Consider the following 26,742-nt stretch of genomic DNA (forward strand, 5'->3'; position numbering starts at 1 on the left):
TTATTTCAGTCACTATTAATTGAGGTTAACTGAGGAATTCAAAGTGAGTATTTATTCAGTCAAGCTTTATATGTGCTTCTTTTTGAATTTTAAAATGATTCACCTAAATGTCATATCCACTTGTGCAAAGCACAGCAACATCAACAATATACACACACACTGCGTTATGTTTCCACTGCTTTATTTCTTTCATGGACAGAAGAGAGAGATGCACAGACACAAAAACATGGACTAACACAGTGAGCATATACAACACAAGCTGCTGTTTTTAATATGACAAAAGGCCGTTTAAAAACAAGGAGTGCACACAGAGTTTAATACAAAACAGAGGTAATCCCTGGGAGCTAATGTCGGGTCAGAAGACAAGAAGCGGGAAGTTGAATGAAGACCTGAAGACTTTTCCATCCTCCGAACTCAGGACAGGACCATAGCTTGGAACTCTAGACAAAAGAAAATAAAATTGAAATACGATGGAATCAGTCAGTGAATGTTAACCCACACATCTGGCTTTATATTACAGAAATGAGAACCCAGACAAACCCAGACCGTATGCTGATCCCCTCCAAATACTATTGAGCAGATACTAAAAAATAAAAATAAAAATAAACCCAAACAAGGCTCATCTGGGCTGGACTGTCTTAATCTTTTATCCTGTTATGTAAGATAAGTCTAGTTGCTGATGACAGGATGATGGCCAAAACTGGGACAAATAATCCAACATATTGGAGAGCGGAGCCTCGACGTCAGTGTCTGTGTGTTTTCTGCAGTGATAAACCCGAAGCACAGGAGAAAACTTCTCCCCTCTATTCACTGTTCTATGGTTTAAAATCATTTAATAAAGTGCACAAAACATTGATTATGGTTTAAAATGCTGTGATCCTCCCATCAGTCAGGACTAGAGCACAGCAGCTCTTGGTGCAGAATAGTTCAACTGATATCTGAACTTCAGTCAGTAGAAGAGAATGAAGTCATATTTCTTCTCTAAACATTATTATAGACTGAAAGTATACATTTATTTGAGATTTGTTTGTGAAAGACGTATATGTCAGGTTCGAATCCCGGCTGTAACAGGAGGGGCGTCGGGTGTAAAAACTAGTCTATGGTGCATGTTGAACTGACTTCCTGTGACAAACGAACACACACTTTGACAAAGGTTCTCTCTCAGCTGGAACATGTAGTTGGAGATAAAACATGTTAAAATCTTGCTCTAAGATGTGTTTGGAGTAAACAAATTAATCTCTATGGACACAGCCTGAGTTCACCTGCTTCCACTTCCTCAGGCCGGAGGGAGTTCTGTTATGTTCTGATGTTATTTATCATATCTCAGTGTGTTGAGAGCCCTTCTCCCATCTCTCTGACAGGAAGCAGACACTGACCCTCTGCTCCAATCCGCCCGTCGTTGTTGTCGTCGGCCGCTGAGATGAAGCTCTTGGTCTCTGCTTCGGTCAGCGTCCGGGCCCCGGGGGCAAACCGCTGTAGGAAGTACCTACACACACACACACACACACACACACACACACACACACCGAGGAGTGAAGCCTCAGCTTCCACCACGAAACGCTGGATTACATAACTGTTTACTGGGGATTATCAGTAAACGGCTCAGTGGTGTCAAAGTGTCAGCAGCATGATTCTATTTCCTCTGTCAGGCAAATTATTAAAATAACCCAAAACACAGTAAACTTAGCTGTGCATTTATTCACTACACATCTATCGTCTATCAACGACACACGCATGGACCGATTTGAAGAAGCTTGACGAATGGATGGATTGTTGCTATCAGGGGCACATGAGACGTCAAGGCGTGTGAGAGAGGCGCTCCGACTCAGTGTTTGTGTGAGGTCACCGACATCCAGAGCCCCGTGTCGGTTTACACACTTGAGCTCGGATTCCTCGATGTAGCCGCTGCTGTCCTCGTCCAGGAGCCGGAAGACGTCTCGGACCTCCTCGGGTGTCTTCGAGGACAGGCCGCACAGCTGGAAGAACTTCTTGTAGCAGAATGAGTCTGGAGCTGGGGACAGCGCACACACACACACACACACACACACACACACACACACACACATCAAAATTTGTTGACAAGAAGAAGCAGTCTTACGGCGGGCGCTGGACCCACGGGGTTCACCGGGGTGGGAGCTGAAGTGGAGATTATCCCAGCATGTGGCTGCTGCTGTCAGGGTGGCAGATTTTCCACTCCTGCTGTGTTTTTTTTATATAATTTTTTTTCTCTCTCATCTTTTCAGGGCCAGCAGATACATGCATTCACTAAAACAGACATGGTGATTAAAAAACCTTTTTCAAATTTAGATGAAAAGCTGGATATGCCTTTAGTGAGGAGGATCCTGAACATAACGCAGCTGCAGAGCAGATTATGCACCTTTCTGTAGGAAAGTCCCTGTAAAAACCTAAACGTGGCTGAAACACAGATTATGAGGTGATTGTGGTGAGTGTTCAGGGTGAAGACTTCTCTTTAGGAGCCCACGGTGTGGACGAAATCCAGGGGTTAACTTCTGGATCGTCTTGACCTTTAACTATTTATTGCCCTCATCATTGACTTTAAATTGTGTGTGTGTGTGTGTGTGTGTGTGTGTGTGTGTGTGTGTTACCTTGACAGTCCTTGACAGCATTTTCGATGGCCTCGGCTGAGAGGATGGAGGTGAGCGACATGTCGGTCCTGGATGGTGAGAGAAAGTCTGTCATGTCCGTCCTGCTCATCAGCTGCATGCATTTTATCATTTTAACTCTCTGGCAAATTTACTTGAGTTGCCATCAAGAGTAAACAGTGAATCCACACACATGCACATACATAGTGAATAATTGCAATAATCTGTTGCGATTGCTGGTTTTGGATTGAAGGACATCATTACTTTGTTATGCCTGCGTCATTGAGTTTCCTAATTGGAATTCCCCTGGCAGCCAGTTAACCACTGAGGCTATTTGCCTGCCTTCGTCTGTTTAATTGGGCTGGGTGGGCTGCGAGGAATAATTGGCTCTGAGGGACTGAAGAGAAAATATTTGGGAAAGGAAGCCAGTAGATTTATATTAAAAAAAAAAAAAAGAAAAGAACTTCAAACCCAAAAACTTAAACACATGAAATAAATACATTTCACTCACTTGACTAAGTTGACTAAAACATGACTATAAGTGAAAAATCTTACAAAATATTCAAGATACAAAGTAAACTTTGCAGAGAGAGTTCCAGCCTCTGGCAGCAGAGCTGCTGAAGAGCGTCCTGGCCTGAAGCTGTGTGCAGGAGGAAGAGTCAGAGCGTCGCTGCAGCTGCAGCCGGGACTCACCTGGCCGGGGTCCTGGAGCAGCAGCAGCAGCAGCAGCAGCAGCAGATGAGTAAGGCTTTGTGGTGTCCGCTGACAGCTGGATCAGGCTTATATACAGCGGGCTGGATGCGCCAGAGGATGCTTAAGTTTCCGACCTGTCCCGGGATCGAATTTTCCCGCAGCCTCCTTCTCGTGTTCCTCACCTGCTCACCTGGGCAATTAACCTTTACTGTTTATATCCACTCCTCCCATCTTCTCCTTCACTGTATAACACTGAGGCTTTCAACCAATCTCCTCCTCTCTCTCTCTCTCCCTCTCTCTCTCTCTCTCTCTCTCTCTCTCCCTCTCTCTCTCTGCAGGTGCATTTGAAAGCTTATACACATCTCAAATTTAATCAGCTCTTTGGGTCTTTTTTTTGTTTTTTTGTGCATAATCTTCTAAATCTGGCTGACCTGACCGCGCTTTGGATCTTTACCTATTCAGTATTCTTACATCAGACTGAAGCTTTCTTTAGGTAAAACAGGAGAGCAGAATAATGAAATGACAACTTTTAAATTGTTCATTTAGTCCATTCACTTCTTCACCTTTTGTGTTTGACTTGGTGGATGAATACGTCTTCATTCTCCACACGGCCAACCCTCCCGTTAGGTTGCTTACACGCTCCTCTTCAACATCTGGTTAGCTGGTGCTGCTGGTAAGCTTTTTTTTCTGCAGATTAAGCAGCTTCATCGGTGCAAAACAATAACAGTATCACATTATTTCAGTCTGCCCCTGTGACTCAGAATCTAAATCTGTAGCGGAAGAAAAGGTGATTAGAAATACAATAAAAAGATGTTTGTGGTAAAAAGCAAGAAGACATAGGACTTTGACTCAGTCACAGCTGCAGTTACTTTCCTGATTGTGATTATTTGGAGGTGAGAATGCTGCCTGTGAGTTTGTGGAGCTTGAAGGTGACAGGCTGGTTGTGTTCTCCTGTGGCCCCGGTGAAGTGATGAGTGTGTATCCTGCAGGGGAGGGAAGCCCTCTCCAGGCATCTGACACTGCACAGTCTCTGCTGAATCCAGTCAGCACTAAAGGCATTAACGCCGCTGTCTGTAACGAGAACCAGGGGAATTAATCTCACTGTTTTTCACCCTTTCATCTGCTGTGAGTTACAGCATTTTCTGGAGTCTCGCAATCAATAGATCCTCACAGAAAAGGAGATGTGTTCACTTCAGATGGCTCTACTGCAGCATTTCCTTTAATTCAGTGGGTGACTCATTGGTGACACCTTGTGGACGGTTTCTGTAAGTGCAGATACACCGACCGCCAAGACAAATAAGGTCAGATGACAAATCTTTTAATAAACGTCTAATAAACGCGCACACGGTTTAAAGCGTCTTGTTGTAACTTCATGACTGATTGTTGTGGCTGGATTAGTTGGTACTGTGATGTACGTTGTACAAGACTATCAATAACTTTGTCAAAGTGATTAATAAAAAGGCTAAACAAGGAAAAAAATTCAAATTTTGAAGCCCTATTTGTTGCTGATCTATAGCAGAGCTGGGTAATTATATTATTATATCATTAATACATTCCAGCCAAGATGATTTCCCATGTAATCAATCATTTAAAGCCTTTTTGTTCAATCTAAAATTGTGATGATCTTCATGTGAATTTTACTCCATCACTATCCTGCATCCTTGAAGAAGTTTTTCCATAATTATTTAAGTGTTTGCTGTTCAGCTTCAAGACTTTGTGTGAACCCATTTGTATTCTCTCTGTTGTTCTGGTTTCTGTAACTGATCCATATGAAGTTTTCCACTTTTTCCTCTGCTGTGCATCTAATTCCAAAGGTTTGCTCTTTGTTTTCTTTCCATGTTTGCTTCCTGAGTTTGGCTCTTTCGTGCACCGTGAGAACAAAAGTTAGATTGAGGACAAGGGTCAGACTTTTGTTACTGAAAAAGAACCTTTTATTTTTTTCTCATCGTCCGTCCGTTTCCCAGAAAAATGCATCGTTACTGATCTCATCGTAAGCAAAACTCACATAGTAAAACGACGACAGAAGTGAGAGAGAGAGAGAGAGAGAAAGACACAAGTCAACCGCGCCATACATTTAGTCAGGTACATTCATGGTGGGCAGCTTTGGGGTGAGCAGAGTCAGAGAGAGAGAGAGAGAGAGAGCGAGAGAGAGGGGTTCTGTCCATAGTCGGGGTGGGGAAGTCCAGTGTATAAAAGTGAGGTGGAGAGCTGAAGGAGGAAAGAGTGAGAGGGAAGAGGAGAAGCAGAGAGGAGGAGGAGGAGGAGGAGGAGTGTGACTTGGCTCAAGTTGTTCCTTTGGAGTAATGAAGTCAGTTGTTGGTCAGCGTATCCATTTAACCCTTGACCAGGGCAGCGAACTCTGCAGGGAGAGAGAGGAAGAGGAAGAGGGGTTCAGATCGGGGCCCTGGGAAGTCTTTGCACGGCTCTTCCTGCAGTTAGAGAGGATCCTCCTCACCATCAACTCCGATCTTGCCGTCACCGTCAGAGTCACCGGCCTTGAGGAAAGCCTTGGTCTCAGCGTCGGTCAGAGCTCTGGCGCCGGCGGAGAAGTTCTGCAGGAACAGCCTGAGGAAGAGGAGCAGACCCATTAGAACCATGTGAGGAAGATGCAGTTTAGATCAGAAGCGTTTCCTCTCCTGTGTATGTTCAGAATGAGTCCCTCTCCCTGTATCTAGTCCTTCATCGCTAAAGCGAGTCTGTCTGGCTCCCAGAGCTCAAGGCATCTCGCCGACTTTCCCTTGTGGTGCTCCCTCTGCTCCCTGCCAGCCAACAGTATGAGGTGCCAGAGGAGTGAGCGGGCGTCGGGTTTCTGCCCGGCGTTTTCAGAGCCGTCCAGCGTCTGACGTGGCTCTGAATCGGCCGAGCTCCAAAGGGAAAGCCGATCCCCGGACTGAGGAGAGGGCCGCTTACTTCAGCTCATCCTCCTCAATGAAGCCACTCTTGTCCTGATCAATGACTGCGAAGGCTTTCTTGACGTCATCAGCGGACTTGCCAGTCAGGCCGACCTTCACGAAGAAGTCCTTGTGGTTGAAGGAGTCGGCAGCTGCGAGACGACGGAGAAGGAAGCGGGTTAGAGACGAGCGAGGGGAGTTCAGGTACCCTATCGGGTGGTTTCTGCTCGGTGAGCTCGTTGTGCTGTGAGGCCGCTATGTGTCTGTGCTGCTTCTGCCTCCAGTGGTCTGGTGGAGCGTTCGCTGTTGCAGGAGTCTTAAAGTGCGGATTCAGCTGTTTGCAAAGTGAAGCTGCGAGGCCAGGTGTCTCCTGAACTGCATGTCTGGACTCCGCCTGGGATTTCCCAGAAGCGAGTCTGCTGAATGTGTGTGACGGTGGGTTTACCTTGGTAGGCCGCGAGGGCTGCAGTGATATCAGCGTCGTTCAAGATTCCGGCGAATGCCATTTTTACCTGAGAGAAGAGAGCAGAGGACAGTTCATCAGTTCAGCTCTACAGTAAAGCTTGACTACCACAAACATTCTGAGCTACAGAGCTACAGGTATTCTCCTCCATGCCAGGCTGAGCCTGCCACAGTCCCTCCCTCTGAGTATTCCAAGGCACAAATGATAAGAGAAAGTAGTCCCATTCTTCCAAAAAGCAGAAGGTCAGTCTCCTTTGCAGGTTTCTTTCCTCATTTGGCTCCTCTGTTAGTCCGCTCTGAACCAGTGTGGCCCCGCTTGCTGGCCTTAAATCCCATGGCGTGAAGTCGAAGCCCTGCAACTCTCTCAGAGGGAAGCGCTGAAACTCACCTTGGGGTTTTCTCTAAAGACTAGAGAGGATTCGCTCAGATGAATCTGCTGACTGCAGTGGCGCTCCGGGCGACGCTCTCCGGCTTATATACCTTCACCAGCCCGAAATATGATGCATAGGCTATGTAATAGACACTGTGTGCAGAGCAGTCAAAGCAGTCAGGCAAAAAAATGTGTCCAGTGGACAGAGCTGTTCTATTTATATGTACATAAATGAAGATGCTTAAATGGTAGGCCAAGTGTAGGCCTATGCAAAAGTGCTTGATATTGCATTCGGCTAATAATATACGCTGCTGATTTGGGTGAAACACACTCTGCAGCCTGCTCGCCGCTGCAGAGCACCGAGAAGCCGGGAGGTAAAGCTTCTGCCGTGTGTGTGTGGCCGTCTGAAACAGAGCCTGCTGCTTCGGCTGTAGCCGCGTCTCTCCCTCAGTTCTGTTGACTCCTCGACTTTCCAGCTAACCCTGATATTATTTTGTGGTTTTGTGTAGCTCCATGGGACTCTTCTTTAAACTGTAGTGACGGTGAAGTTTGTAAAACTGACTGTGGCCTTAAAGTGACCTGGGCGAGTACTGATCGATTTATTTGAACAGATTTCCTTAATAAATGTGTTCTGAATACAATCGGTGTACGTTTTGGTGATTGTACTGTTTCTATGCTTGTGTGTGTGTGTGTGTGTGTGTGTGTGTAACCATCTTCAATGACCTGCTGCCACTTTAGAGTTACTTTAGAGTTCTAAATGATAAATGGATTACATGTATACAGTGCTTTTTTACACTGCTTGAATGGAGCTCAAAGCGCTTTACATTGCATTATCACACTCACCCAGTCACACACACATTCACACACTGGACACTGAGTAAAGTACTGTGTTTATTAAGGCTTCTCCTTCAGGTCCATCCAAGGCAGAACATCATCACAGTACTGATTTTTTAATTTACTTACAAAGTAAATGACAAAAGAAAGAAACTTGAGAAAGCTGTGAAAATAAAATGGACCCGGGACTTTCTGTTTCTGTGTGCTCTCAGAAAAGTCCTTCACTGTAGAAACCTGACTCCAGCAGGTTGTTAGAGGAGAAAGGAGAGATGTTCAGTGCCAGTTGAATGAAGCGGTGTGTTCTCGAGTGTGTGTGAGGGTGTTGGACGCGGCAGCGGCTGGGCCGGGGAGCGCTGGGATTAATCGAAATACTTTAATTCAGTAGTACATCGCTGTCGTTTGCTTGCGTGCGGCGCGGGGCCGCTCTGCCAGCTCTTATTCTTGGACCTCTCACACATATTCAGACCATTTCTCCTTATGGTGATGAAACTATTTATGGGGCTATTTTGAGAAACTCTGAAAGCTGATATCATCAGCAACACCGTCATAATCATCATCATCATCACCATCACCATCACCATCATCATCATCATGCCCATTATCCTCCTCCTCCTCCTCCTCTCGGCCCTCATGCGGGGAGCCGAGGCGTTGCGTAATGACCCGAGCTGCTCGGTCACAGTCAAAACAATGAAATTGTCCGTGGAGCGGCTCCAGGGGTCTTTCCTGGCCATATTTGATGGCGGCTGCCGTGCGGCTGCCGTGCATGAGGTGGCAGCATGGAGTGGAGTCGGTGCAGCAGCAGCCAGATTCAATCATTCAGCCTTTCTTACGAGACAGGTTCTCTAAGTGGCTACAAGAAGAACTGCTTCACTCCTCAGCCTGACCTCCGACCTGCTGCTTTGCTGCTGTTATTTCCACAAATCAGCTCAAAATATCCACAGACAGGTGTTTATCTCAGAGCAGGGAAGTGGTCTGATACACTGCCTCTAACTCTTCCGTCTGGTCAAATGAGGTCCCTCACCTCGAGCGACTCAGCCATAAGACACTGCAACTATTCCTGCCCTTCTGCAATATCAGGTTTAAATTACAAATATCTCGCAGCGGGGACGAGAGCCCGCAAGTAAAACCCTGAAGGTCTGTAATTGGAGGCAGCAAAGGGAACAGCACCAGACTCATGTGCTGAGACGCAGAGGTGAAATATAGATTTGTTTAAAATATGAACCTGACTGACTTTACATCCACTTCAAACGGCTCAGCGCAGGCTCTGAACTTGTCTTGCCATGCGCTGACAGCGTCTGTTTGCCTCTGACCGTCCTGCTGAGAGCAGGAGTTTGTCCTCGCTGCAGCAGAAATAGCGGTGACCCATATTCCCTCCGCAGAGCAGCGTCTCCCCATCTGGGAGAAGAAAACCCGGCAGAAATGAATGTGTCTCGTGGACAGAAGTCCTGTAAATGTGCCGGCCCGGACACTCTATCCCTCGCCGCCGCCGCCGCCGCCGCGGTTCTGTGCTGGGTCACTGCAGGCGCGCGCCCTGCCAGACCACCTGGCCCTCCGGCGGCCTCCCGGCCGGGCAGCCCTCTTCTGCAACCCACACCGGCGAGCGCTTCGAGCGGCGAGGACCCAGATGCCAAAAAAGCTGGGCCATGCCTGGTATTGGTTGAGAGTATCCTCTCTGGTCAGGTACAGTAAAACACTGGCGCCAGGAATGAACCGCAGCCTTTTCCTGTCGGTGCAAAGCTGAAATGCTTCCCTGTCTGGATCTTTACACTCAGTATGAGTGGATATTCTTATCAAAAATAATAAAAAGTCCTGATTGAAATAAAAGTAAAAGCTGAATACAGGAAATGTGCTTAAAAATGATAAATATTGTTTCACCCTCCACTTCTGCGGAGTGTGTTTTGTCTCCCTTCTCTGCTCAGGTGGGCGGCGTAAACCTGAATGTGTTGGTTTATATGTTTTCTAAGTGCAAACATATCATTCACACCAAACCACAGCCCCCGAGGTGTCAGACTAGCGTTGCCAGAATGACAAACACTTCGTTTGCTCGTGCTGTTAATTGGAGAAACCGAAGCCTCGGACCGGCTGGACGCCTCCCAGCGCTCAGTATAACATCCACACAGTGGCAAGTGTTGTTCTGCCTGCTGACAGCACCTCGCCGGACGTGAGGAGGGGAAATGAAAATCACACCGCCACGTCGTTTGGAGAAAAGAAGATTTATTAGTCGTCTGGCAGAGAAAGACCCGGGGACAAGACTTCACATGTGCTTCACTCACGTTATTATTCAGTGTACCTTAAAACATAACGCAGGTTCAAACACATTCGATCCCTTGATGAGTCCCAGTTATTTATTAGAGAAGGTTATAAAAATAAGTCCACCCTGAGATTACCCCCACACTGCGGGTCGTTTAGGGACCGTGCTGGTCTTATGCAGACTTCACAAGAGCAGAAAACTCTGAAAACAGAAAGAAACAAACACAATTAAGATGTGTATGAGCGTGGAACAAAATTCCTACTCATCTCCCTTGAGCTTTGCACGTGTTTGTCAGTGTTTCCATATTTCTAATCCTCCTCCCGATCAGTATTGGAGTGAAGCAGTAACCCTGCTCTGACGCTCCCGATACCTTCCCAGCCGATCTTCCCGTCGCCGTCCGAGTCCCCCTCCAGGAGGAAAGCTCTGGTCTCGGCTGCAGTCAGAGGCCGCGCCCCTTTGGAGAAGTTCTGCAGGAACAGCCTGATGGAGGGACAAACGGCAGATGAAACAAAAAAACAGCGTGGCGCACCGAAACATTCTGATCATTTCAGGGTGAAAGAGACTCAACTGTAGCTCATCCTGCTCTATGTAGCCGCTCTTGTCCTGGTCCAGAATCTTGAAGACCCTCTCGATCTCTGTCGGCGTTTTCTTGGATAAACCCACAATTTTGAAAAACATCTTGGGTCTGAAAGAATCCTTTGCTGCGTATTAAACCAACAGACGGTTCTTGATTAGACGAACACAGCCACAGAGTGAAACACAGAGCCCGGGGCCACGTCGTCCTCCGGGCCGGTCAGGAACTCACCTTTGCAGGCGTTTATCGCAGAAGTGATGTCCGAAGCGGCCAAGAAGTCCGTAATCGCCATGGCGGTGAGGTGGATGCTGCAGCCTCCTGCGACAAGCGACCACTGATGGTCACATGCAGAGCGCCGTGTCAGAAACCACCAGCGTCCTTCTGTCTGCTGTCAGCCGCAGCTGACCACTCCAGCAGCGCGCGCGTGTGTGTGTGTGTGTGTGTGTGTGTGTACTCAACAGATTTCACCCATTTAGCACGTCTCCACCGCTTCATCAGCTGACATTCTTCAAATCAATGGATCACTCGCGGTGTCTGAGATGGGGGATCGAACCCGCAACCCTCTCACTGAGGAAATGACCCGGTCTACCCACTAAACCGCAGCTTCCCCTCCAATCGCACCTGTGTTTTCCAGCAGTCAAAGGTCATTCTGGACGTGGCGGGGTTATATTTGGAGCGGGCCTGGCCGGCCCGCGTTTCCTCTTCGCTCGTGTTTCCAGCCGCCGCCGTCCTGCTCGTGAGCTCCCTGGCAGCGCTTCCGCAGGCTGTAAACATCCTGTTATTACGGCCTCGGTCGTCCCCACTCAGCATCGCCTTGCTCCCACACGCTCCATCTGCCCTCGGGCAAGGCAGCGCGAGTCATGAAATGAACATCAAATGTTCAGAACATCTGGACACTCGAGTCCAGAATCCTCCGGGATTCCCCCGATGCACATCTGGAAGAACCTCCTTCATTTACATGATCTCACTCTGAACCTCCCATCCTGGATGTTCATGTTTTTGGGGGGACGATAAATCAGTCGGCAGGAGTGCCGGAAAAGCCCGAGCTGGTGAATTCTCGCCATCGCAGGTGGCTCGGCTCAGTGACACCTCAGAGGAAGCGCGGTTTGTTAGCCGACCTTTGACCCTCAAGGATCTTCAGTGCGATGGATGTGGGCTGGTGGTTATACCTGCAGGTCCATGTTGCTATGATGAAAGAAAACAATGTTTGCACACCTGTGACTTTATGGTGTGTGTGTGTGTGTGTGTGTGTGTGTGTGTGTGTGTGTGTGTGTGTTCCTGCGTCACGCCGGCCCGGCCAGGCGGCCCGAGGCCTGATGGGAGTGACGCGAGCCCGGCTTCCTCAGGATGGGCCACAGCGAGGCCCGCGGCAACCAGAGGGGCAGAAGAATGACAAAAACATCCTCTGCCCCCCCCCCCCCACCCCGCACGTACCTGCCCCCCCACCCCCCCTCGGCCTTGTCCCCTCTCAACACTCCGCTGCTTGTTTTCAGGAAGGCCAGACTTCCTGCGGGATGGAGAGGAGGATGAGCGGAGGACGGGGGGATGGGGCAGGGAGGAAATGGCAGACACAGAGACAGATGGACGGGGACGGGGACGGGGACGGGGACTGGGTGTCACTTCCAGCCACCGAGCGGACGGGGAAAGTTTCGGGGTCGGTACTGATCCATCCTCTGCTTTGTGTGTTTTCTGCACCTGCAAGGCGACGTATTCGTCATCTGCAAGTGCCTCTGATTTAATGCGTCATTGTACTTTAATGGATAAAATACACTGACTGGACTGCAAGCTGAGGAAACCTGGACGGAGGGCAGGAGGGCAGCCAGGTGAGTCCAGCAGACGGCGGGTCGCAGTTCTTATGGACTCAGAGAGCGGGGGTTTGCTGCGGAGCGCTGGTTTGTCTCAGTGTTTTATATAAATGTGTGTGTGTTGTTGAGGTTGTGCAGGTTGTTCAGGGACACTCACGCAGGGTGTGCTGCTCACACACACACACACACTGGCCGGGTCAGATGGGCAGTTTCCCCTCCAGCAACACAAACACACAATCGAAACGCAGCATTTCTGCACCGATGGCACCTTTCAGAGTTTTATCTCAACTGGCTGCTCAATCAGTATAACAAATGCCAAATGAGCTGCATGCCTCAGGCAGTTCCCGACATGTTTGAAAGACGTAGTCGGTGGTTTAATTTGCTTTATATAGTGCCAAAAACGACAAAGAAATCCAATGACTCCTGACATTTGAATGAAATGTAGAAAAAAACCCAACATGATAGCTCATGATGGCAGAAATAAACCATATTCAGAGCAAGAAGGGTCAGTTTTTAACATTCGCCGCTGTGTGTGTGTGTGTGTGTGAGTGTGTGTGTGTCTAATGTCTCAGCAACACTTTATCTTTGAGGCTGCTTGTGTTCAAATGAATGATAATGTCATCAGATCGGGTTCGACTTGATGTACTGCTGCATGCTGAACTAAATCTTTAAGTCCCGCTAATGGCTGAAATGTTTGGCCTCTCAGACAGAGAGAGAGAGAGAGAGAGAGAGAGAGAGAGGGAGGGAGAGAGAGAGGGAGAGAGAGGGAGGAAAGCGGCCGCTCCTCCTTTCCCGGGCTCAGTTACTTCCTGGACTATTTCTATCGGACCAGCTGTGGCGTGGGCATGCCAGCGACGCTCCTCTCAAATTCAGCCATGGCCACCGTCTCACACACTGGATGCATTAGCATCCAAGTTGGACATCTGCTCCAGAAAACACATGATTTTCATTACTTTTTGAGAGTAATAAGTTAGTTTTTCATTTTAAGAATATATTTAATCCTTCAAATTAACATCAGAATGTAAAAAAAATTGAACAAATATTGGAATTCAGGCAAATTAGTGTCCTAATCTTCACGAGCCAGAGAGAGCCGGGGGCGGTTGCTGGAAAGCAGTGCTAACGGGGCAGTTTGCTGGAGCCGGGGCCGCAGCTGATCCGCTTTAATCCCGCTTGTAGATTAAGTGCAGAGATTAAATTCTGCTAAATGACCGGCGATGCGGCTGTTTCCACGCCCCTCATCATCACCGGGTGGTGTCGGCGGTGTTTGAGTTGTAGCTAAGTAGCTAATCCTGAAGCGTATGGAGGCCGGGAGGAGGCCGAGAGGAGGCCGGGTGGAGGCCGGGACCCCCCCTCCGGGACCCCCTCGGCGTTCCTGATCAGGGGGTTTGATCCTGAACAGGATGAGCTTCTGATCAACCGGCTAAGTGGGAGGAGTGTGGCGTGAAGCGGGGTGCTGCTCGGGGCGCTGCAGTGTGAGGCAGAGTGAGAGACTGCTGGGCTTCACTCCGTTCCCAAATAAAGATATTTCTGTATATTGCGATGCCGCAGGACTCTGGAAACCTCATCACATTTAAGATTAGCCGCTGAAACAGATCTGCTCTTATCTGATCGTGTGTGTGTGCGTGTGTGTGTGTGTGTGTGTGCCCATGTGTGTAAATGAGAGCTCTGTCAACGAGCGCCCAAACTCAGCTTCCCCATAAACACTCCAGACAAGTCAGCCCCCCCCCCCCCCCCCCCCCGCACCCCCCCCCCCCCCCAGCTGTCCCGGGTCTGAGCCCGCCTCAGTGTGCATCCCTCACAGAGGGCATCAGTAGGGGTCAGAGGTCATGGTCATGCTTTTCAACACTTTTCCCGCTGTCTTTGGTCTGCTCGCAATTCGGACATGTCAAGTAAATTCCTCCTCTCGTGTGTGCGTGTGTGTGTGTGCGTGTGTGTGTGTGTGTGTGTGTGTGTGTGTGTGTGTGTGTGTTCATCATCTTGGTGTTATTGCTGAAATATCATTTCACCGTGCTTAACTGTCTCTTGAGCTGTGGTTTGATTACATGGAGGGATGAGGTCAGTGTTCACACACACACACACACACACACACACACTCACACAGAAACAGAGTGACCGACAGCTGCAGGACTTCATCGCTCACTTCACTTCCCGCTTCATATAGTCATTTTCTGGTGAACACTTGTGTTGATTTTCCTGTGTGTGTGTGTTTGCGTGTGTATGTGTGTGTGTGTGTGTAAAATATTTACCTTTTTAAGATAAATTCATTTCATATTCCTAACTTTTTTTCCTTGACAATAAGAGTCACAGTCGGTGTGTGTTTTAGTGTGTGTGTGAAATCCTCAGAGCAGATCAATACGGAGCTGCACTCTGCTGCCGCCACGTGGTGAGAAGCGGTATTAGCAGTCGCTGAACAGACATTGTTGCACGTTTCGACACCATTTACTTATCTATGCCTATCTTCAGAGTCCCTCCAGTTGTACAGTATCCTCATTTACTTCCACTTTGTGTCAGAAAGTTGAGTTTAAAGATTTTGCACTGTCTTTACCTTTGTCTCCTCTATCTGCTGCCTCTGAACACTTTCAGTAAACATCATATTAATTTCTTCCTGTCAGCAGATGAATTCTATATGGTGACTGATGGAGCAATAAATGATAATCCAGCTTCTTATAGCAGGGATAGGTGTAAAGATAGAGTGCACACACACACACACACACACACCGATCCTAAATCTGTCTGTCTACACTTTTTGAATCAAACTCTGGCTCCCAGCTCTCCCAATACGGCCGTGCTGTTGGGCTCTGGAATGGGGAAGAGCAGGTGTGCTGCTGTCAACAGAGGCTCAGAAATACCCGGCCTGAGATGTGGGGTGGATTACACATTTATGTCATCATATTAAAGGCCCTCTGTCAGCAAACACCGTAAAGACCCGATAATCTCCCGCTCCGGGGAAAAAGCCTTCCTCTGATGAGGGCGGCGTCGGCAGAGATTCAGCCCGAAACAGACCGAGCCGCGAAACAAAGACAGAAGAGCGTTGAGCGTGGCGGGAGTAAGACGCCGTTGCTGTTTTATTGCCGTTGAAGCAATGCACCTTGAACCAACAAGGCGACACGTTTACCTCCCTTTATGTTGTTATTTCAGTGTCACGTTTCGCCGGCTCTCAGCCGTGTCCAAATAAAGACCGCAGAGCGCGGCGGCGCGGTCCCGACTGCATGTTGCACTTTCCCATGTTACCCAGGGCGCTTCGCCGCCGCTCATTCCGCGGGCGGCAGACGGCGAGCGCGGAGGCCCTCGCTCCATATGCTCCTCCTCGCGGCCTTGAGCGCGGTGCGTCCGGCGCGCTCAGAATAAGCCCGATCGTCTCCAATTACCCCCCTCTCACGGATTGTTTGGTGTCACTTGCCGTCTGCCGACTGGGTACGGCGATTCTGCGCCCACAGTGTAAAAGGATAGTTCCACAGTTCTTCGGGCATGTCCTGTGCACGTTACAACTCAATCGGAGCAGCGGGGCCGGAGCGGACTCTCATTATTCCGTCTGCGCCCGGTTCAGCCGGTTCTCACCATTCTGAACACAGTCCGACGAATCAGTCAGCTCAGCGAACAAACCTCAGATCGTTTCGCTTCGCCTGAATAAACGGCGGCAGACGATCCCCGCGGCCCTGAGAGCAAAGCTGTGTAACTCATTCATCTGACACTTGGACGGAAAAGCCGTTGACATATCAGATTATGAGAAACTCAAACAGGACACATCCATCACTGCTCCAATGTGAAAATAGAAAATGAAGTGGGCCGGACGGAGCTCGGATTTGGTGGCTGTGAGAAGGCGTTCGGCTCCGGGGCTGTATCACGTCCTCGGGCGTTCTGCTAAGTCCAGGGAAAAAAGCGTTGACTGTACTGAAACACTGTCCCGTAAGCATCCAGGCCGACCCCGGCTGACCCGATATGGGTTCACGGGTGCAGGCGGCCGTGTGACTCGACGCCCGCGAGCCCGGCTGCATAAGGCCGAGGAGAGGGGACGGCGGCGGGAGACCCCGGAAAGGCAGGGGCTCCGGATTGGACGCACCATCGGTCCGTCTCCGGGTCCGCGTTCGCGCGGCGCCGCGGCTTTTCTTGAAAAGCAGAGGCGGACTGAATGGAGACGCTGTTGCCTCCTGGGAACAACATCCTGGTGCTGTTCGGGTGTGTGAAGCAGAACTCCAGCATCAGTGATTTTGTTGCCAGGGGGAGGACCAAATCAGCAGAGACGGCTGGAAGTTCACATGATGACAGGAAATTCAGTGGCTTGAACACGAGTGTCTGCAGAGACGCTGACAGCAGCAAGAATTAATGTATGAAAAACTATCACATCATATAATCAAAGTGCTGAAGGACTGTCGGTTTACTCATGATTTTCTTTCTTCTTTTTTTACTTGTTTTTCCACTTTTGGGCTCCAGAGGGCGCTAACAGTCACCTCGGGGTATTCTACTGGGTGTGGTGGAAGATTTTAATGAACTTAAATCTGACTCCTTAATTCAGGATAAACTGATGGAAGAAACTGGGATTGGATCCAGTGGGCTAAAGCGAGGTTTAATTTCCCCAGAAAATGTAGAAATGTTGTGAAATGCTCTGACATTGTAACAGAAGCTGATTGTAAGCATTTACACTGTTCATCATCATGATTTCCAGTATTTTCATCTGATTTCTAGTAACTTGCTCACAGTGAAAACCATTTCAGTCACGATGTGAACCCAGACTGTGGCGTCTCCGTCAGTGAGGCGGCTGTGTTCCGTTACGCTGGATCAGTATCGATCTGCGTCCTGGACGGTGCTGCAGCAGGAAGGCCGGGAGCCTCCAGGGAGCGACTGCATCCGCGAGCCGTTCGCCCTCTCTGCGTCCTCCCCGTCCTCCCCCGTCCCTCCTTCCTCTCCGCCGTCCTCTCTCCTCCACGTCCCTCCTGACCCGTCTGACCTCTGGCACGCTCCCCCCTCTCCCTGCTCTGCCTCTTCGGAGAGGCTTTCCACACAGGATGCAAGGTAAGAAAGCAGAGGCGCTGCAGCGTTGCACCGCCGGCGCCTCACAGATCGCTGCGTTCTGCAGAGTCATCATGCCGCAGAGCTTCTAATGCGCCGATAAGCATGTTCCCCCCTCTGTTTCCTCCAGAGTTGGAGTACTTTACGGGTGGAGCTGCTCTGGTGATTTCAGTGGGCGGCTTGACCTGGCTCCCCCACCGGAGAGGCTCGGACAGAGGGACAAAGAAAAGGTAAATTTGACTTGTTCATCAGTGGGGCTGAAGCTGTGTTTCTCCTTCAGCAGCCGGCGGGACTGTCGGGCGTCTGTTTGTGGACTGACTGTTTGGGGAAGTCTGATAATCTGAACGCTGAGCCCGTCCACCTGTTACACAGAGAGGTGTTAATTTACCCCAAACAGGGCAGATGACAGGCTTCACGGCCTGCTGCGTGTGTGTGTGTGTGTGCGTCTCACATCCTTTACGTCACAGCTGCTGTGAGTCAGCTCCTCTCTTCCTTTCCTGAGTCACTCGTCCGGCGGTTGCCAGGTTACCGCAGAGCGCTGAAAGTTTCCTATTGCGTCTTTGTCTCCGCGGATGGATGGGCTGCGATATTTATTCAGGCCCGGGAGTGAGTGGACAAACAACGGCGTGTGTTTGTGTGCACGCGCGCGCCTGTGTGTGCGCGGCGTTGCGTTCGGCAGAAACGGGCTGACTAATCGGTTCTGGGTGCATCCTGTTATGAGCCGTCACGGAGGAGACGTCTGGAAGCGAGGACCGGGGAGCAGATGCTGTGTTTGGAGGGAACACAAGCCCCACGGCTGGTGTACAGACTTTTATTTAAGAGTCGACTAAGTCTGTGCAAAGCTGTGAGAATCAGTCGGAACAAAGATCAAGCGAGTCAAAGGTCTGCTGATTGCAGAGAAGTGTGTTACAATGTGATCAGTGGAGTCAAATTAAACACAAAACATCAACGTCAGCCGCTGTGATTGTTCATGCAGGGGGGAAGAGCGCCGTCTGCGGCTGTCCCCGGGCCAGATGGCTGAGGCTGGGGAGGACAGGCGTCCAGCGGCGTGTGTCTGTGCTCTCCATCATGGAGGAGGCCAGGCTCTCCAGTCACTCAGGCCCAGTAACCGAAGACCACGTCTGGCGGCAGGCTCGCCGTCTCGCTGTCTTCCAGAGGAGCTGTTCCAACCATCCACATGCTCCTCTTCAGATCCGTTTATCACCGACGTCCCAAAGGAAACCACCTGGATGAAATTCACCCTGAACCTGTCGGAGAGTTCCATCCCAGTGATGCTGAACCAGGATGTAACAGCAGAAAGTCTCTGCAGGAGGTTTATCGTCTTCTGTCATGATCAGACGCCAGTGCAGCTCTGCAGTGAGGTTCAGGACTGCAGGGCGCTGACGGTCCGCCCGGACTGGCCCTCCAGAGACAGCCTGTCAGTGGACTTCAGAGACCCGACCGCCCAGTGGAGTCCTGGTCCCGGCCCCGGCTCTGGGGAGGAGCCCGGCGAAGCAGGCGCCACACAGAACGGGAACACCCCCAGTCCCAGAGGCCTGCTGAGGTCCCCCCAGGACGGCGGCCCCCCAGGAGCGTCCGGCAGCGCGGCGAAACTGAGGAAGAGCGTCTCCTTCGACGACGACGTGATGGTCTACCTGTTCGACCAGGTACCGGTCCTCCCCCTCTGTCTTCAGGCGCCTGTTCTGACTCTTCAGGCAGTCAGAAGAACAGAAGAACTTCCTTGTTGACATTAATATTCACTGTGTGCTGAATCTTCAGGAGAGGCCGACTCTGGACCTGCAGTCTGAACCCTGCACGTCTCCGTCCAGCAACTATTCCTGCAGCCTGCCGGGGTTCACGGTAAACGACAACGGTGAGAACGAATCCTGACTCTGATCTTTAATGAAGAACAACACGGAGAAGTGAGAGCAATACGTTGTTTTCATCCTTCCTGGCGCAGGTTGATAGATACGAACAATAAACCAGTCAGATACCCTGAGAGGCTGAAGGCGGCCGCCAGCTGACGCGTCTCGGTTCTGCCTGCAGGTCTGGAGTGGGAGGACGACTTCTCGGCTTTAGAGCAGAGCCGCCATGTGCGGTGCGCCGGGCCTCCGCGGCGCCGCCGCAGCCTCTCCCCGCCGACTCGGAGCGGCGCCGCCCTGCAGACACCCGAGCGCCGCTGTCCGGCCCAGCGCTGCCTGTTCCTCACCTATGTCACCGAGACAGACCTTGAGCTGTGAGATAAAAGGGTGAGTGACACACACACACGCGCACACACACACATCCTGCACTCTGTTTGCTTTTTGTTTGTTATTTTTGATCCTGCCTCAGCAGTGGCGTGCTGCAGACTCCCTCTCTCCGCCCCTGCCTCCAGCCAAAAGGCCACTGGCTGTCACCATGGCCTAACGTGACATCCACACTTGTTTTTCTCTCAGACGGCCAGCCTTGGTCTAATGGAAAAACTGACTAATCGGCCAGATCTCGTCCTCCTCGCCACTAACTCATCTCCCCAGCTCGTGGCCTGTTTATGATGACTCAGGGATTTTAATGGCTTTCCTCCCTCCCCTCCCTCCCCCCTCTCACTTCTCTAAATGGGCTCAAATCGCTCGCCGTTCCTGACGTCACGGGCTGCGCGACGGTGCGTTCGGCTCTCGGAGTCGCTGGGACGATTTCCGTGATGAAACACTCATTTGTACCTTTCCAGTTGCAAAACCGCCGGGAGGCCGCCTCTGGTGCCGGGCTGTGACCTCCGACCTCAGCTGGAACGCTGAAGGAGAATTGCCGGGAACCTCCCCAGACGTAACGAACGCCGTCTGAAGAGCGCACGTTCTCCCGAAGACCGTCTGTTCAGCCCGTGCTCTCTGAGGCCCTGTTTGCCCGCCTCGTTACTGAAGGGTGTCCGGCTCCGGATTTATCTGCAGCTGTGACAGAATCAACAGCGCGAGCCTTCAGGGGGGGGCAGAAACTGAGCAAACGAAAAGTAGAAGATAATGTTTCCACAGAGCCGGCTTCAGCGGGGCTGCGGTGATTAGATACAGTGTACCTGAGGAGGAGAGGAAACCTGGCAGGAGCGCCCGTTCACATGCACGTGTTCCCCGCCACCCTGTGACTGAGCAAACAGGCTTATGTTCCCGCAAAACACACGCACACACACACACACACACACACACACACACACACACACACATACATGTTCAAGGACATCCCACCCTGGACCTGGAGGTGTTTGCTGGGAGCGTCACACCTGCACACCGTTCCGTTTTGGATCTCCCGACACTGAGCGAATGCGCTAACAGCCACATTACACTCATGCTTTTTCTTTTTTTTTCTTTCAATTTCTGCGTGAAATCCTTCGGGGTAACGTCGGATCATTAACGGGATGCCAACATTAAGGTTGTTTTTATTGGAATTTTTCCAGCCCTCGAGGGATTTTGCTGAATATTTCCTCTGAAGTGACGATTCCCTGAGCTTTAGAATGGCGCAGCCATCAAAAACCACATTAGCAGAAGCATCTGTTAATTAATATCACCTGCTGAATGACTCCAGCTGAAAAGGAACGTTTGGGAACATTGCAATTCAAATGGATCGTTGTTAAAAATGGGTTTGCTTTAAGTCTTGATTCACATGAAAACTTCAGAGTTTACTCTAAGAAGCCACATAATTTTGATATATTCTGTTTGAACAGATCTCAGTTATATAGAACTTCTGATAAGAGACCCAGAACGCCTTCAGATAGGTTTCTCAATGGTTGATCAAATAAAAATAATCTCACATCTAGAATAAATGGCCCCTAAAATAATGAAAAATCTGCTTCCATCCATCTTCTAAGCGACTTCATCCTGCTCAGGGTCCCTGGAGCGGCCCCAGCTGAGCAGCAGGAGGGAGTCAAACAGCTCGGATTGGAACCGACAACCTTCTTGATGCAACAGCGCTAACCACTCTCAAACCATATAAATGTAGATTTTATGGGCCTGGAAAGCTCCATGCATGTGTGTGTCTAAGGCCCTGTATATACAGCAGAAACGTAAAGAGAGCATAAAGGAGGTAAAGTTTGAATTGTTCTTGCTTTAGATTTTGATGTTTGCAGTCTTGAGAGGGTTCAGAAGTGTGCAGCACTTTCACAGCACGACTCCACTGTGTGCAGCAAGATATCATTCAAATTCAGAAAAAAAACCCTGTACGAACAGGAAGGAAGGATATGCAAAACTGGCAATGAAAGGCCCCAAAGCTAAAACTGAAATCATGACCCGTCTTGCTGTGAGGCCTCTGAGTGCTATTATCATTAAATAAACACCAAATATGCAAAAACAGGAAGAACTGAAGCTGCCGCTGTGCAGTGTCTTTAACCCAGAGACATCTACTGCACATTTTCAACATTTACCGTCACAATTCAGTTTAAAAATAAGTTTTAACTGCGAATGTAAAACATGGAAATGAAAGGATTTTTTTCATTTGATTGATGAAACAAGAATAAACAATGGACTATCCACCACAGCTGGGAGAGGCAGTAACCCTGACCTCCAGCTGCTGGTAGGTCACCAGGTTAAATGGATAAAGTGGGATTGCTGCTGATCGTAGGTGTGTGTGTGTGGGTGTGTGATTACTGTTTCATCACAGAAGGAACGGCGAGGCGCATGTTTACAGACGGTTTGGAATAGGTAAATATTGTGTCATGGTTTAGCCTGTTTCCATCCAGGCGGGTGTCGCCCGGAGGACTGTATTCAAATGAAGCGGTGGGAGGTGATAAGCCCCGAATGGAAATTATGTTAACTGTCCAGCCTGACTGGCTTTACGGCCCACGGCCACGGTTTCAGCTCAGCTCCACGGCCAGCGCCTCGGGGGGTTTTGCTGAACGTGGCTTTGAGAAATCCTCCACCCACTATTAGATTGTACTGAGAACCACAGTCACTCATTCATCCTTTGTCCAAAACATGGTCCAACATTAGGCCACCAGGGGCCCGGAGGCAAACCCCACAGACCACAACCTGGAGATAAAACCCAGCAGTCCGTCACAGATAGAGACCGTTACGTGGCCCCAGGTCACCTTCAATTAATACTCATCTGGACAGAGGGAGTAAGTTTTGAAGTCAAGGTCACCTAACCCAAGACCGGGTTAAGAACAAAACCAGAACATCCCAAAATCAAGACAAAACTCGAACTTCAAGGGGCTGAGACCAAGTCATGACAAGAGCATCTCAAGAGTAGGACAGGATCAAGACTTTTAAGGACTGAGACTGGGTCAAGACCAAGACCAAAGCATCAAAAGACCAAGACAAGATTAAGATTTTGAAAGACCAAGACCAGGTCAAGACAAAGACCAGAGCATCAAAAGACAAAGACAAGACCATGACTTTAAGGTACCAAGACCAAGACCATATCAAGACCAAAATATCCCAAGACCAAGACCAGAGCATCAAAATACAAAGACAAGCTCAAGACTGTAAGGAACAAAAACCAAGTCAAGACCAAGACCAAAATATCCCAAGACCAGGTCAAAACAAAGACCAGAGCATCAAAAGACCAAGACAAGACCAAGATTTTAAGGGACCAAAACTAAGTCAATACCAAGACCAAAAAATCCCAAGACCAGGACCAGAGCATCAAAAGACCAAGACAAGATTGAGACTTTAGTAATGAAGGTTTTGGTAATGGTTGACAAATGTTATGTTACACTTTTGACTTTGTAGCCAAAATGACAGATTTGAGCTCTTCTGTATTTAGAGTTTATTCACAGCACTGTGAGTTTTATTGTAGCGCCTCTTTTTTTTTTCCTTTTATACACTGAAGCCTGATTTTTAAAAGCAGTCTAAATTGTAAGGTTTCCTTGATACAGCTCATACTGTGTTTGCCTCAAAGGACATCCCTCTGACTTTTGAGATTATATTACAAAAGAAAATACTTTATCAATCCCACAATCGAATTCTTGCTCCACACAGGATTAAATATCATAAAAGAAAATAGTCTGAAAAATATCAAATATAAGAAAATTAAATATTAGTATGAAGAAGGTTTATTTTTCCCTAAAAACCTGGTTCCAGAGTGTTTTTCCTGCGCTGGCACGGCCAGAACCCCCTGCCTTTCACGGTCCTGTGATGAGTTTGGCGCGAGGCGCCGCTGCAGCAGGAGGCTGCGGTCCCGCGCTCTGATTGGCTGAGCTGCAGCAGGAGGCTGCGGTCCCGCGCTCTGATTGGCTGAGCAGCGCGACGTGTACATCAGTCAGCAACAGGTAGAACCTCACATGTCACACTCCTCTGAGTGTGTCTGTGTGTGTGTGTGAGAGAGTGTGTGTCCGCTGCACGGTGTCGACCCGCGGCTCGGAGTGAGCGTCATGACCGCCCGCGCGCCGGAGCCTTTTCTCTGAACACTCAGGAAGAGAAGAAAGAAAGAAAGAAGAGAAGAGAAGGAAACTAAAGTTAGTTTGACGTCCACGGTAAGAAGCTGGCTTCCTCCGTGTCCTCACCTCTCTCTGCTCTCTGAGAAGTTGGCTCGTGGCTGGTCATCCTGTCCTGGTTGAGATGATTGATTGAACTGTTCTCATTTTCAGCACGTGCGGAGCAGCCTCGTCTCTTCCGCTGTCACGGCTCATTCTCTGTTGAGCATGAGGTGGAATTAACTCCTTTGCAGGTGCTGAAGTGAATTCTGAGTGGGGCAGGTTAGTCGCAGTGAGCTGGTCGCTCTGTGTGTTTTTGTAACCTCGAAATGGGGGAATTATCTGGAAGCCGTGGGGCAGATTAGCGCCACCATCACGGAGCTGCGGCTGCTCCAGGCTGATTAGGTTCAACCGGATGCGGAGCTGTTTGGATTGGAGAGGCCGGCTCAGGTGCTGGATTTAACAGTTGGCTGAAATGTTGAACGGTCCCTCTCTCCTCTTCCCTTTGCCAGGATCGGAGCCGCTCTGAGACCCCGGCGAGGGACCGGAGGAGCCACGATGAAGTCCAAAGGAAAGGCCTTGAGACCGTCCAGGAGGACCTGGTCCGACCCGGAGCCGGAGCCCGAACCAGACACGGAGGCGGAGCCGGGCTCCAGCGAGCAGGAGGGCTCGGAGGCCTCGGTCCGGATCGGCGGCTCCTGGAGGGGCTCTCTGAGGAGCGGGGCCGGCAAGCGGCAGGGGGCGGCGGGAGGAGGCCGGCGGCGCCGGCAGCACGGCTCCGGCGCCAAGGAGCGCAGCGTCCGGCGGCTGGAGAGCAACGAGCGCGAGCGCCAGCGCATGCACAAACTCAACAACGCCTTCCAGGCGCTGCGAGAGGCCATCCCGCACGTCAAGACGGACAAGAAGCTGTCCAAGATCGAGACTCTGACCCTGGCCAAGAACTACATCAAGGCTCTGACCACCATCATCCTGGACATGTCGGGGGCCTGCCTGCCTGCCTCCGGCGGCGGCGGCGGCGTCCCGTCGGAGGCCAGCGCCGCCAAGCTGCTCCAGTGCTACCAGCAGCACCTGGAGGAGGAGGGCGAGGAGGGCCTGGCCCAGTACCTCCACCACGTGCACAGCTTCACCCAGCACAGCTGACGCTGCCGGGCGGAGCGCGAAGACATGAAACACATCAAAGATTTACCCGGCGCTCTGTGAGCGCCGCTCCGGATCATGGACCCCTGATAACACACACACACACACACACACACACACACACACCCCGGGAACTGGAAGACATGAGGAGGCGTGTGTGTGTGTAGAAAACGCTCGGCCACAGAAGACTCTTCTTCCTCTTTGTGTTATCGTCTTCATCTGCTTGTGTCTTTGTGTTGAGAAACTTTGCCGGGCGCCGGCAGCCTCCGGTCATAACCGTCACCGTCGGAGAGACGAAGAGAGTCAAGAGGCAGCCGGTCTGAATATTGAAACGTTGCAGCGAGACGTGGTGTTTGCTCAGGATGATGATGATGATGATGATGAAGATGAACCTTCACATGCAGCCCAGAGGCAGAGAGGATTGTTTAAACGTGTTGTTTGCTCTTTTTTGTGTTGTCTCGAGGCAGGAAGGAGAGTTTAGTTCCAAAAGAAAATCATCTGAGGAGTTTTCAATAAACATTTATTTATTGACAGACTTTTTTTCCCTGTTTCTTTTGGTCATGCTCGCCTGGACTCTACAGTGTTAACGGTTACAGTTCATTAATCACAGACATCTCTGTACACTCGGTATTTACATGTCTCAGCACAGCCAGACAGGAACATGACGGTGGAGAGGAGAAGGAACAAAACCAAGGTTTTAAACATATTTCAGGTTTGGAAAATAAAGATGAGCCGATATTCTGTCCAGACCGACCTCCTACAGTACCGTATAATTTAAATACCACTTCTGAGATGGTGCAGATGTTTCTTTACTGCGTGAATGCAATGTGTTAACTTCTGTTTCTCTAAAAAGAAAAAAAAAAACACCTTCCTTCACAGTTGCATTTCAGCAGCCATTTGAAATAAACTGAAGTCTGGCATCGTGGAACAGCGGTACCCAGAATCCTCCTGGGCTGGGCTCAGGCACATTCACACCAAGTTTCAAGTGAAAACGCTGTTTTCGGGTTTTCGTTTCAGAAAAGTTTTGCGTTTACACGGAAACAGAAGAAACGCTGAAAATAATGTAGTTTTCATGTTGGACCACTAGTGGGTGCTGTTGGTTGTTTTTGTAATGGAACCACACACACACACACACACACACTGGACTGGGAGTCACGACACTCTGGAGGAAAACGTTCGTACCGTACATCTACTTGTACACGTGCAGATTAACGGTTCAAGCGTTTCCAGAAGCGTTTCATTCTGTATACCGTTGTTGCGTTTTCAAAAAGTTGCCCGAGCGCCGCCGTCATGAACACAGACGCCCAAAAACTAAACGGAACGTTTCGCATTTTCACTTGAAAGCCCGGCGTGAACGGGACGCGCCGTGAACCACCCGGGGTCTCTGCCAAACGTTACAGCGCAGCCAAACAAGGAAACGGCTTTTAAGAAAAGCATTAATCTACCCGAGACTCTAGAAAATATCTGGTTTACTCCAATCTTTCCGACCGCTGTGGGAGTCCCAGACCCCCGGGGGGGAGAAGCGTAACGTCTTTAAAATATTAGCGCTACACTCGGTGTCATGGCTCAGAATCTGTTAGAAAGTAGTGGTACTTTAGAGATTGTTAACAAAAATATAGTGTTTTTCTTTTCTCCTGTCTGAATGCTCGGTCATTCTACCGTCAGACTTCAGGAACTCATGCAAATTAAAAAAAAAAAAACAACAAAAAAAACGCTCTCCTGAAAAAGAGGAAGGTTCACTTTTAGCGTTTCAACCACAAAGCTTT

At 49.8% G+C, this 26,742-nt stretch overlaps 4 protein-coding genes across 7 annotated transcripts; 1 reads left to right on the forward strand and 3 right to left on the reverse strand.

The window, feature by feature from the left end:
* Nucleotides 1-404: 404 nt before the first annotated feature.
* Nucleotides 405-2,683, reverse strand: pvalb9 (parvalbumin 9). The gene is made up of 4 exons (XM_030097985.1): nucleotides 2,607-2,683; nucleotides 1,879-2,011; nucleotides 1,377-1,486; nucleotides 405-440 (listed from the first exon to the last, which is right to left on the reverse strand). The coding sequence occupies exons 1-4, from the start codon at nucleotides 2,665-2,667 to the stop codon at nucleotides 415-417; spliced, it is 330 nt and encodes a 109-aa protein (XP_029953845.1). The 5' UTR covers nucleotides 2,668-2,683; the 3' UTR covers nucleotides 405-414.
* A 2,536-nt stretch (nucleotides 2,684-5,219) lies between these two features.
* pvalb3 (parvalbumin 3) lies at nucleotides 5,220-7,453 on the reverse strand. Of its 2 annotated transcripts, none has more exons than XM_030098157.1 (5): nucleotides 7,034-7,453; nucleotides 6,633-6,697; nucleotides 6,207-6,339; nucleotides 5,752-5,861; nucleotides 5,220-5,655 (listed from the first exon to the last, which is right to left on the reverse strand). In XM_030098157.1, the coding sequence occupies exons 2-5, from the start codon at nucleotides 6,691-6,693 to the stop codon at nucleotides 5,630-5,632; spliced, it is 330 nt and encodes a 109-aa protein (XP_029954017.1). In that variant the 5' UTR covers nucleotides 6,694-6,697; nucleotides 7,034-7,453; the 3' UTR covers nucleotides 5,220-5,629. The 2 variants fall into 2 exon arrangements, with proteins under 2 accessions (XP_029954017.1, XP_029954016.1); XM_030098156.1 differs by having other exon boundaries at nucleotides 5,233-5,655; nucleotides 6,633-6,701; nucleotides 7,039-7,177.
* Nucleotides 7,454-10,142: 2,689 nt separating this feature from the next.
* Nucleotides 10,143-11,055, reverse strand: LOC115393265 (parvalbumin, thymic-like). Its single transcript, XM_030098155.1, has 4 exons — nucleotides 10,910-11,055; nucleotides 10,673-10,805; nucleotides 10,475-10,584; nucleotides 10,143-10,305 (listed from the first exon to the last, which is right to left on the reverse strand). The coding sequence occupies exons 1-4, from the start codon at nucleotides 10,968-10,970 to the stop codon at nucleotides 10,277-10,279; spliced, it is 333 nt and encodes a 110-aa protein (XP_029954015.1). The 5' UTR covers nucleotides 10,971-11,055; the 3' UTR covers nucleotides 10,143-10,276.
* A 5,315-nt stretch (nucleotides 11,056-16,370) lies between these two features.
* bhlha15 (basic helix-loop-helix family, member a15) lies at nucleotides 16,371-25,506 on the forward strand. Of its 3 annotated transcripts, XM_030097865.1 has the most exons (6): nucleotides 16,371-17,493; nucleotides 17,621-17,720; nucleotides 18,467-19,136; nucleotides 19,249-19,342; nucleotides 19,516-19,718; nucleotides 24,352-24,488. In XM_030097865.1, the coding sequence occupies exons 1-5, from the start codon at nucleotides 17,487-17,489 to the stop codon at nucleotides 19,707-19,709; spliced, it is 1,065 nt and encodes a 354-aa protein (XP_029953725.1). In that variant the 5' UTR covers nucleotides 16,371-17,486; the 3' UTR covers nucleotides 19,710-19,718; nucleotides 24,352-24,488. The 3 variants fall into 3 exon arrangements, with proteins under 3 accessions (XP_029953725.1, XP_029953728.1, XP_029953726.1); XM_030097868.1 differs by lacking the exons at nucleotides 16,371-17,493; nucleotides 17,621-17,720; nucleotides 18,467-19,136; nucleotides 19,249-19,342; nucleotides 19,516-19,718 and adding exons at nucleotides 23,374-23,899; nucleotides 24,014-24,093 and having other exon boundaries at nucleotides 24,352-25,506; XM_030097866.1 differs by lacking the exons at nucleotides 16,371-17,493; nucleotides 17,621-17,720; nucleotides 18,467-19,136; nucleotides 19,249-19,342; nucleotides 19,516-19,718 and adding an exon at nucleotides 23,374-23,899 and having other exon boundaries at nucleotides 24,352-25,506.
* Nucleotides 25,507-26,742: the final 1,236 nt, after the last annotated feature.

The sequence above is a fragment of the Salarias fasciatus genome, chromosome 8 (genome assembly GCF_902148845.1).
Source record: "Salarias fasciatus chromosome 8, fSalaFa1.1, whole genome shotgun sequence".
In the NCBI taxonomy this organism is placed as follows: Eukaryota; Metazoa; Chordata; class Actinopteri; order Blenniiformes; family Blenniidae; genus Salarias; species Salarias fasciatus.

Bases quoted from the DNA above. Each gene is read 5' to 3' on its own strand.
- pvalb9 (XM_030097985.1), bottom strand. From the start codon at position 2,667: ATGTCGCTCACCTCCATCCTCTCAGCCGAGGCCATCGAAAATGCTGTC. The intron at 2,012-2,606 runs GTAACACACACA...CGCTGTCCCCAG, and splicing joins TGCTGTCAAGGACTGTCAAG to CTCCAGACTCATTCTGCTAC. The intron at 1,487-1,878 runs GTGTGTAAACCG...GTGTGTGTGTAG, and splicing joins ATCGAGGAATCCGAGCTCAA to GTACTTCCTACAGCGGTTTG.
- pvalb3 (XM_030098157.1), bottom strand. From the start codon at position 6,693: ATGGCATTCGCCGGAATCTTGAACGACGCTGATATCACTGCAGCCCTC. The intron at 6,340-6,632 runs GTAAACCCACCG...GTCGTCTCGCAG, and splicing joins AGCCCTCGCGGCCTACCAAG to CTGCCGACTCCTTCAACCAC. The intron at 5,656-5,751 runs GTGAGGAGGATC...CTCTCCCTGCAG, and splicing joins CGGCAAGATCGGAGTTGATG to AGTTCGCTGCCCTGGTCAAG.
- LOC115393265 (XM_030098155.1), bottom strand. From the start codon at position 10,970: ATGGCGATTACGGACTTCTTGGCCGCTTCGGACATCACTTCTGCGATA. The intron at 10,806-10,909 runs GTGAGTTCCTGA...TTTAATACGCAG, and splicing joins TGCGATAAACGCCTGCAAAG to CAAAGGATTCTTTCAGACCC. The intron at 10,585-10,672 runs GTTGAGTCTCTT...TCCCTCCATCAG, and splicing joins ATAGAGCAGGATGAGCTACA to GCTGTTCCTGCAGAACTTCT.
- bhlha15 (XM_030097865.1), top strand. The intron at 17,721-18,466 runs GTAAATTTGACT...TTGTTCATGCAG, and splicing joins GACAGAGGGACAAAGAAAAG to GGGGGAAGAGCGCCGTCTGC. The intron at 19,343-19,515 runs GTGAGAACGAAT...TTCTGCCTGCAG, and splicing joins GTTCACGGTAAACGACAACG to GTCTGGAGTGGGAGGACGAC.